This window comes from Etheostoma cragini, chromosome 3, assembly GCF_013103735.1.
Source record: "Etheostoma cragini isolate CJK2018 chromosome 3, CSU_Ecrag_1.0, whole genome shotgun sequence".
In the NCBI taxonomy this organism is placed as follows: domain Eukaryota; kingdom Metazoa; phylum Chordata; class Actinopteri; order Perciformes; family Percidae; genus Etheostoma; species Etheostoma cragini.
The window spans coordinates 4,659,623-4,670,191 of NC_048409.1; the positions used below are offsets into that span (position 1 = coordinate 4,659,623).

The window sequence follows — 10,569 nt, forward strand, 5'->3', positions numbered from 1 at the left end:
CACTTGAAATCTGTTAACAGCAGTTGTTGTATTTTTTATTTAGTGAGTTGATCTTTTTAGACTATTTAATTCAATAATCAACATTAAAAATAGTTTTAATTAAAAACGTATTTCAAAGGCATTGCACAAGACAATATTATTGTATGGGTCAATTTTAAGCAGTATTCACTAACCTGCATTTGTAGTAATTAAATCTAATTTCAGACCAAATTCACAAATTCAGTTACACGAATTCTGATAGCAACTGTCCACATTTTTTTTATTTGATTAAGTCATTAACCATAGAAATATGCTATTAAATGGTTATTTGAAACACATCACATCCAGAAAAGACACATTAAAACCATAGAATGTGTACACAGTCATATATTTTATGTATATTTAGGCTATTTACTTGCACTTATTTATTTCATTAAATAAAGCTCTAATTAACTCAGAAACATAAAAAGTATGTCAAGCATTTCGTCTGTGCCCGTTCCTCCGTGTTTGTGGAGCCAAAGAGGACGTCGATGCAGCCAATAGCATCTCTTCCGGCTAATACTTTCAAAATAAAACAGACTGTTCAGAGCACATCAGTAGCAAATGCATGACGTTGCATGTTATTTTGTCACGTGTTGAAGCGATACATCCTGTCACAATACTTCAAAGGTCAACATTATGGCGAGTAGTGTGTAACAGCACTACTACATTCCACTGGAGAGTCGTTACTAGGTCCATCGGCGATTACCGAGCACCGACAGACCACAACTTTACCCAGGTGCGTAGGTTGCTGACGCCGTTCAAGTTAGAAGGATCCGTTTTGACAGGAACACGTCACGTTAGCTACAACAGAGCTAACTGACTAATTAAGTTGTTTTCGGAGTTTTTCGCTCACTGGGTAAGCGTGAATTCCGTAAGCTAATGGAGGAGCTAATGCTAATCAGCTAATACTAATCATGTTATTAACAGACTTCTGTTCGATATTTACGTTACTGTTGGTACATTGACATGGCGTAATAGAGGAACTCGTATATACAGAAACGTTAGCTGTTAGTTTGTGTTGGAAACTTTATATTAACTTTGGCAACCTCTTTTATACCAGATAAACAAACGCACATAACTGCCGTGAATTAGCTAGGTAACTCATTTTATCAACAGCAGTTAGAGAGACTATAGTTAATACAGTTACACGGGCCTGCTTTCTGAGTGATATTAAACTATTTCTCATTGTGAAAAAGGTGATCTTAATACTGGGTCAGAAGTTAAGTCAGCAGTAGAATAACATATAAGCCTTAAATAACGTGAAGTATGTTACATTCTAGCAATGGTGACAATCTACCCTCTCATGCTGTACGCATCATTAGTGCTGTATGTATGGATTAGATCAATTGCTAACAAAGCTAATGTCTTATTGCAGAGGGAATGGAGAAAGCTAAACAAGATGCATTCGACAGTGCCAGACTTCAAGTTATCAAAGATGGCTATGAGAGGGCTTTTGAGTGCATTAATAAAGGACTCACAGTTGATGAAGCTGGAGACAAGCCGCAGGCCTTGGAGCTCTACAAGCGAGGGCGACAGCACCTTCTCCGGGCCATTAGTGTGCCCTCACAAGGAGAGGAGTGTGTCGGCAGCTCCTGGGAATCAGCCAGGCAGATGCAGCAGAAGATGCAGGAGACGCTGAACAACATCACCACTCGCCTGGCCATACTAGAGACTAGCTCAGACTTTGAATCTGCAACCACAGTAAACACTAGCAGTGTGTCTGGCCTTGATGCTACAGATGTGTCTGAAGAAAGTCTCTACCCAAAACTTCCCACCAAAAACAAGCCAGAGAAGCCATCTCCACCAATGCTACTTTCTCCTAACAGCCAGACAGCAGGAGCTGTAGGAGGGGTGCCAGCATGCAGTAGTGAGGGTCTACCTCTCTCACCCACCAGACTGCCTGTGGTTCCAGCGGAACAGCCTCCAGCTTACTCTCCTCAGGCTGCTGACGGCCACCTATCTGTCTCATATGGAACGGAGTCGGGGGAAATGTCACTAGTTGGGGATGAGTTCTACAGTCGTTCATCTAACTCATCTCTGTCGCCCCAGAGTATGGGAGAAGAAGGAGAGGAGCTGGTGTACATCCCTCATGGTGTACAGATATTCTTTGTCACTCCTGAAGGGCAGGTGAGTGCTCCGTCGTACCCAGGCTTCCTGCGACTGGTGAAGTTTACTAGTGACCATGAAGCGATGCCTAACCGACCACCAGCATTTCTGCAGGTAAGAGAAAATAAATATTTCCAGCACACTAAACACTCTGGTAAAAGTTTTGAAAGGACTAGATTAGCCCTCATGCACATCTGATGCAATCAGTACAAGTGAAACGTCACCACTGCAGTGTCCCCAGTCATTCTTGTACCATTGAACCTGGTTTTGTAACATTTGCTCAGCTAATCAAAACCTCTTTAACTGTGAGTCATCACCAGGGGGAGATATGCTTGGTAATGATCATGTTCCTTCACCCCATGGACCTGATCATGTGAGTGTTGTTTACTCAGTGCCCTAAGCTCATATGGGTTTACGGGTATGATGTCATCATCCTGGGGAATCCAATCAGGATCATTACTGGCTCAAAATTGGACATAGACATACCTCACTCACTCATGACCTACTGGAAATGATTATTAGGAACACTACGATGATCATATGACAATTTATTTACACAAAATATATTTGATGTTATAAAACAAATTTGAACCTAAATTATAATTAGGCCATGTTCATACACAATACACCATCTTTGCACCCCTAACGTGTTAAACCACCAAAAGCAGATTTGCGGAATGGGCGGTGCTTAAAATGCACAGTGAAATACGAGGTGTAATTAAAATGCAGCAGCACTACATTGAATCCTACATCAAAGGGGTGTATCGTGTTCAGTTTTTGTTGAAACAACAGTCAATTAAGCCACAAGTGATCACAAAGGATCATGTTATGTTGGGTTGTCCCCAGCCAGTGTACAGACCAACAGACCTTTGAACCCCTTGCTTGTCACGTGTAAATAAAATTAAATTTAAAAAAAACGTGATCAGAAATAACATGAAGCTATCAAGCATATCAGTGTAGACTATTGTTAAATGACTAAATCGATACGGTTATCTTATTCATTTTAACATCAAGGCCGACTACAGATGAATTATGGCCAATTTGGTCATTTTTGACCTATGTATAACCAGGCATTTTTATTAATTTATACTGTCCTCTTCTTAAATTAACTGAATTGAACTCCTCCTGTTTTAAGCAAGTTTGTTGTTTTATGAAAAGGTTTTAGCCTGCTGTCAAAACAGCCAATACGCTGACACTAATAGACCGGGAGACTAAAATTTCACTCTTCATTGGGGAATTTCCCATGTGCAGATTGCCAGTAGGGGACATTAGTGATTCACATGAGTGCAATATCTTAACCCTGCTTACACTGTTATGCCCTATAATCCTGTTAGACATGTGGCAGTCAGAGGGAGACCGTGTCCTTTGGTTCACTGTGTTGCACTAATTAGAATCACTATTACACATGTGGCTTGTCATTTTGAGGTTATATCTTTGTGGAGCTCCTTTCCCCTCTTACATTTGACTCCATTGTTTATTTAATCATCATTGTTCCTTGTTGTATATGTGAAGACACATAGTTCAAAAATGAATTGGAAATTTGGGGCCAATACACATCATCACCATGACATCTCACATGTAGTTATTTATCATCATTATTTTTGTTGCAGCTGTTGCGTTCCTTTTTTTTCCTCTTACCTTTGGTTTTGCGTCCTGCCAGGTGTGTGACTGGCTTTACCCTCTCATGGCCATGGACTCACCAGTGTTGCTGTGTAACACTGGTGTGTTTATGTTTCCGGACATGATGGCGCCAGGTCCAGGCTATTATGTTGGGGTGGTGTTGTCCTCTGAGCTGCCTGCTGCAGACAGACAGCTGTTCCAGGACCTGCTGTCCCAGATGACAGATCTCAGGGTGCAGGTCAGTGGTCTTTGGGGAGTAAATGTGGGCAATATATAAAAAAAATACATATAACACAAGCCAACTGCAGCTTAATGCCATGTACTTTTATGCTGATTTTCTCACTGACCAAAGGCTCAGAGAAATTGTCCTCTGAAATGTATTTGTACTGTTCTCCCATCAAAATATGTTTCCAAAGAATTCTTACACTACGCCTTTTGCCAAATCCTGTTGTGCCAGTGGGTGGCACAGAGAGCTATTTTAAGCAAATTAGACTGTGAAAAGTGCACTGGTGGTATTGGTAGGTACAGTCATGAGATTAAAGTACTGTTTTTAAAGCTAAGACCACACTGCCCAAAATACTGTACTTAACCTGCACTTTGGTGGTTAATGCTTGGATTGTCAACTGCATTTCATTGGCTCTGTACCCGTACGCTGCTAAATTACAAAGTTGAGCTAATCTAATAAAATCTAATCATTCATCATCAATCATCAATTATTTTTGAATAAAATGAATGGCAGCTGCTACGTTGACTTAACAAATCAGTGTATCCCTCACACAAAGATAATGTTTGTTTAACGATTTTGTGTTAAAATGCAGTTGAAAGTGCAAACTCTACAGTTACATGTGGCGCAGTGGATGTGACACATGCCTTTGGTGTGGGAGACCTGGGTTAAATTCCCAACGTGAACCAGCCAATGTGTCCCTGAGAGCAAGACACTTAACCTGTGGTTGCTCCAGAGGCCTATGACCTCTGATATTTTTAGCAATTTTAAGTTGCTTTGGATAAAAGCGTCAGCTAAATGACATGTAATTTAATAAAAAGTAACACAGTGTCTCCAAAATTGTATAATTATGCGCAAGATAAAGTTGTTTTCACACAAACAGGCAATTTGCTTCTCATTTCTCGCCGCAAAAGTTCAATTTATTTTAACTTTACGGAACAGCTACATTGCATGTGTATGATATACGGAGCAGACATTCCAACACTACGCGTTCACCATAATCAATGAAACTGGCTACATCAGGCACAAGAGCATGCGTAGTGGTGCGCATGCGAAGTGGAGATCTGCTCTACAAGTGTAAAAATAGGACGGTCTTCTTTTTAAATTTATTATGCAAGGTGTGTGCGGCCATGTCATTCCTTCTTTTAAATGAAACTACTGATAAACAGGAAACAACTTAATGTGTGTGTTTGAGAGTATTTTGTTATAAAGTTTCATTTTCAGAGTTTCTGTTTATGTTTATTGCTCCCATACCTGCGTCCTCTGATGACAGCTGACAGCAAATTTACATTTTCACAGCGCTGTGCTGGCTCCAAAAAACTGAAGAAACAACAATCCCAAAGCAAAAGCTCACCCCCCAACACCCTTCATTCCTCCAGTCATGAGAAATAAATTCTGCAAGCATAGCAAACACTGCAGACATTAAACCTGTTTTTCATATCACAAAAATGTATTTACTGCTTACAGTAATACTTTGAGGCTGCAGACTAACAAGACTTTGAACTTTTTCATCGTTTTGGCCTGGCATGAAGCTCTTGCTCCTGCTTAGTCCTGAGCTGGCACACTCCTCCAAGTAACCCCTGCCTCAGCATTGTGGGGATTTGAGACAGGCAGGTGAGGAGAATTAATCAGACATAATGCTCTTATCTGCAGCAGTTGGGACAACCTCAAAGTTTCAGCTGAAAGACAAGTGCCAGTTCAGCCATGGTGGAGGTAGAGACGCTGGCTCAGATTGATGCCAAACGATGAATTATGCAATTAGCTTAGTCATCTTCTCGGATGGACCTGATTCCTTATCAGCAAGTATGCACTTTTGTGTTTTCATTTTTGGGACAAGTAGAAGAATTAAGGTTTTCAGCACAAATGGAGACTGTTTTCTGACCGTCTCTTTTATAGCAAACAAATAGCGTATTGTAACGAGAAGGCCAGAATAATAAAAGGAGCAATTGTGTGAATTAGGGGTTACTTGGAGACACGCATCTGAACGGAGATGTGTACAGCTTGCACAATGTAGTTGACCAGTTTTACAAAGATTTGACTGACAAGTAGGGCTTATTTTCAGCCCATGTTGTTTGTCTTCACCTTACATTAGCTAACCAATGTGTCTATATGATCAGGCTCCAGATGAAGCTGCAGACATTAATCTCAGTCAGAAGGTGTCCATCGCTACACCCGAGGAGACTGAACCAGCTGTGATCGAGGAGGAGAAGAATTTGCCCGAGTGGAGTGAAAAGGTGGCCAGCGGGATCCTGACAGGTGAGGTCAAACTGTGCCCCCTAAAAATCCCCTAAAAATCCCCTAAAAATCGTAGGGGTTTTGTTTTGGGTGAAAAACGAGATAGGAAAGTCTAGAGACTCTGTGACTAGCCCTATATGATCCTTTGTCCTATCAGGTGCGTCATGGCTAAGCTGGGGCCTGGTGAAAGGAGCGGAGTTTACAGGCAAGGCCATTCACAAAGGGGCATCTAAACTCAGGGAACACATCACCCCAGAGGACAAACCCACCCACGTCAGCCCCACCGTCACCAAAGGTCTCCATGTTGCCAAGCAAGCGACCGGGGGAGCTGTCAAAGTCAGCCAGTTTCTAGGTGACAAAGTCATTTCCAGTCAGTTTGTTTTTACTAGGGCTGCAACTAACAATTAGTTTTATAGATTAATGGGTTGATTATTTTCTGGTTGTTTGGTCTAAAATGTCAGAAAATGATGAAGACAGTTCCTCAAATGTCTTGTTTTGTCCACAACTTAAAGATATTAATTATTCAGATTTCTGTGAGGAGTGGAGAAACTAGAAAATATTCACATTTAAGTTGGAATCAAAGGATTTTGAAAAATGACTTGAATCAACAAATCGATTAACAAAATAGTTGGCGAGAAATTTAAAAGTTGACCGCTATTCGATTCATCTTTGCAGCTCTACTTGTGTGGTTATTTGGCAGTGGACCTCTAATTGAGTAATGCTGTGTAACTGCAGTGGACGGGGTGTGCACGGTCGCTGGCTGTGTGGGTCGAGAGTTGGCTCCCCACGTGAAAAAACACGGAGGCAAGCTGATCCCAGAGTCTATGAAGAAAGACAAGGATGGGCGGTCCAACATAGATGGAGCCATGGTGGTGGCTGCCAGTGGAGTTCAAGGTATAGTGCATCATCCTCTCCACTGATTCTCAGCTACACTTTATAATCTCTTAAGAGAAAGTTGTTTTCGTAGGAGTACCAAAATGTGCCGACATGCATTGTGTTTTGTGTGTTTGCCCAGGATTTGCAACCATGTGGACTGGTTTGGAAGTAGCAGCAAAGGACATCACTAAGAGTGTAGCGTCAGAGACAGTCACCACCGTAAAACACAAGTAAGTCATCAATTCAATTTAAAGGTCCCATGCCATGAAAATGTCACTTTATGAGTTTTTTTTAACATTAATATGCGTTCCCCCAGCCAGCCTATGGTCCCCTAGTGGCTAGAAAAGTAGATAGTAGGTATCCTGCTCTGCCTTTTGAGAAAATGAAATCTCAGATGGCCAGATCTGGAATCTTGCCTCTTATGAGGTCATAAGGGGCAAGGTTACCTCTCTTTTTTCTGCTTTGCCCGCCCAGAGAATTTGGCCCGCCCATAAGCGAGAAACATCATGGCTTTCAAACTACCAAGTAGTTGGTCAAGGCCCACCCCTCTCCTTCTTAAAAGCTACAGACTCAGAAATAACAACATACTAAGGAAAGCTCATTGTGGGACTGGCTCTAGTGGCTGGAATTCTGCACCAGGGCGGAATTTTGGGAAAGAGACTTCAGATACAGTAATAGGGGACCACTAAGGTCTATATAAAAGAGACTTCAGATACAGTATTAGGGGACCACTAAGGTCTATATAAAAGAGACTTCAGATACAGTATTAGGGGACCACTATGGTCTAAATAAAAGAGACTTCAGATACAGTATTAGGGGACCACTAAGGTCTATATAAAAGAGACTTCAGATATGCTATTAAGGGAACACTAAGGTCTATATAAAAGAGACTTCAGATACAGTATGAGGGGACCACTAAGGTCTATATAAAAGAGACTTCAGATATGCTATTAAGGGAACACTAAGGTCTATATAAAAGAGACTTCAGATATGCTATTAAGGGACCTCTAAGATCTGTATAAAAGCATCCAAAGAGCACCATGTCATGGGACCTTTAAAATAACTTGTTTGACCACTGCCACTTGCTTTATTATGAAGCAATTCAAGTTTGTGCACAACACTGCTTTCTTAACAGGTTTTTGAAGTGTATGTTGCAAAATACCTCTTGCATTGTACGTGCAAAAGCAAACGTGCACTCACTTATTTTCCTTTTCAATTTACTTTGCAGATTTAGGGGTCTACAAAACATCTTTGACTCACCTAATGAGAATACGTGTAATTTTTCTTAACTATACACAGCTATTGCAATAACTACTGTAACTTTTTCCAACACTAATCACAAGCATGCCATGCGCCTTATTTCTTTCTTTCTTTGGAATGATTCGGCTCTTGCACAAAGCCCTCTAAAGTTATCTAAGCTGCTGTGCCTACTCACTGCCCTTCCCTGTGTGGCGAGTCACACGATGGTGCTGCTTTTTACTGATTTCTTCACATTTTTACAATTGGCAACTTTTTGGTCTATCCTGATTTACAAAATCTTCCTATATTGTAAAAATTGGTACTTCATGTTCCAATGATGAGCAAAATATCTACACAGTATATTTTATTATATATTTCTAGGGTGGGGCTATGTGAGATAATATAAATCTGTCAACCATTAAGAGTTTTTGTGATACCCTTTCTCCCTTTTAAGTGAAGTATCAATTTGACAGGCATTAAATTAACTGGATTTGCCAAAAACAAACATTCCCATCCAGCAGTCTTATGATTTAATGGTTTCTTAGTTAAAGGTTCTCTTAGCGATGTCATGTTTTTTAGGCTACTTTTTTTTTGTTGTCACATTCAGCTACCTGTCCCTTGATCACACTGTAAAAAACAGCATCTCCTTACTATCTGCTAGCTACCTGTCCCCTGAACACACCGTAAAAACATCTCCTCACTATCTGCTAGCTGCCTGTCCCCTGAACACAGTGTAAAAAAAAACATCTCCTCACTATCTGCTAGCTTCCTGTCCCCTGAACACACTGTAAAAAAAACATCTCCTCACTATCTGCTAGCTGCCTGTCCCCTGAACACACTGTAAAAAAACATCTCCTCACTATCTGCTAGCTGCCTGTCCCCTGAACACACTGTAAAAAACGCGGTCTCTGTAGACAGCCCAGGCTCCACAAACTGCACCAACCTGCACCACCAAACATAACAAACAGTCTTCTAGCGTTTCAGCCAATAATCGATAAGAAGGGGGTCGGGGTTGGGGGGTTAGTGCGCTGAAGGGAGGGAGAGGGGACGGGATGAGAAGGAGAGAGGGTCTTTGAAAATACTTTGAACGTCAACAAGAAGTAATGTCACCCAACATCGCTTAGAGCACCTTTTAATTATTTAATAATCAATATTATAGGGGGAAATTATACATACCAAGATAGATGATCAATTATCCACTATTTAGATCTCTGAACCACGGTGAAAAAATGATTAAAATTCAGATTCTTGCTGTCAGAAATTTCTTAATTTAAGATTCCGCACTTGCATGGGTGTAATCCTCACATTAAAATTCACATACAGCATGGCATCTTGGCAGTCCTTGTACTGCATATTAATGAATTCTTCCCCCAAATCCTCTTTGTTTCTCGCTCTAACATCCTATCCAATCTGACTTCTGGTGAAGGTACGGGGCAGCAGCAGGACAAGCCACAGACCACGCTGTCAATTCTGCCATTAATGTCGGTCTCACTGCCTTCAATGTTGACAACCTGGGGATCAAAGCTGTGGTGAAAAGGACTGGCAAGCAGACAGCCAAGGCCATTTTGGAAGATTACAAGCTTCAGGATGCTCCAGAGAATGGGAAGCAAGTGGAGAAATTAGACAAATAGCTGGTAGTGGCCTGCCACATTCCCTCAGTAACGCCTTAAACCATAACTTTTATTCTTCTATCAATTAAATCTATATTTAATATTCATTATTTATAAAACGTGTTCTATATTTTCAAGGCGACTACTATTTTATGCATATCCTATAGTTTGATACAGCTCTACAGCACTTTAATATTGATGTAGTAAAAGGTAGATGGACCTAAGATTATATATTCCGTATTAAAACATTGTTATACAGTATATTAGGGGTGTGCAAAGAAAATAGATTTTGTAGTTGAATCCCGATTCAAGCTCTACCAATTAAAAATCAATTCATAGAATTCCAAAAATTGGTTCAAAATGTATTAAAAAAAAAGTGTTTTTGTATGTCTACTGCAATCACACAATAGATTCATACATACATACATACATACATACAAACTTTATTGATCCCCAAGGGGAAATTCAAGGTCCCAGTAGCTTACAGACATCACACACGACATGCCCATACATCATAACAGGATGTTAAAATAACAAACATATCCACGTGTGTATATGTTTGTATGTATATACACACACATACACACACACACACACTCCTGGGAAAAGTAAATACATTTACATATTTACATACATACG

General features: G+C 40.5%; 1 protein-coding gene across 2 annotated transcripts; it reads left to right on the plus strand.

Annotated features, from left to right (window-relative positions):
* The first annotated feature begins 625 nt into the window (after positions 1-625).
* On the plus strand, positions 626-10,133 carry spartb (spartin b). Of its 2 annotated transcripts, XM_034866555.1 has the most exons (9): positions 626-877; positions 1,397-2,241; positions 3,788-3,985; positions 6,088-6,226; positions 6,363-6,557; positions 6,941-7,099; positions 7,221-7,311; positions 8,310-8,354; positions 9,747-10,133. In XM_034866555.1, exons 2-9 carry the CDS (start codon positions 1,402-1,404, stop codon positions 9,949-9,951), a joined length of 1,872 nt encoding a protein of 623 aa, XP_034722446.1. In that variant the 5' UTR covers positions 626-877; positions 1,397-1,401; the 3' UTR covers positions 9,952-10,133. The 2 variants fall into 2 exon arrangements, with proteins under 2 accessions (XP_034722446.1, XP_034722451.1); XM_034866560.1 differs by lacking the exon at positions 8,310-8,354.
* The last annotated feature ends 436 nt before the right edge of the window (positions 10,134-10,569 follow it).

What these genes read in the sequence shown, in the direction of transcription:
- spartb (XM_034866555.1), top strand. Translation starts at nt 1,402, where the DNA reads ATGGAGAAAGCTAAACAAGATGCATTCGACAGTGCCAGACTTCAAGTT. An exon ending in GGCCAGCGGGATCCTGACAG is followed by an intron (nt 6,227 to 6,362) that starts GTGAGGTCAAAC and finishes TTGTCCTATCAG; the next exon opens with GTGCGTCATGGCTAAGCTGG. An exon ending in GGCTGCCAGTGGAGTTCAAG is followed by an intron (nt 7,100 to 7,220) that starts GTATAGTGCATC and finishes GTGTTTGCCCAG; the next exon opens with GATTTGCAACCATGTGGACT.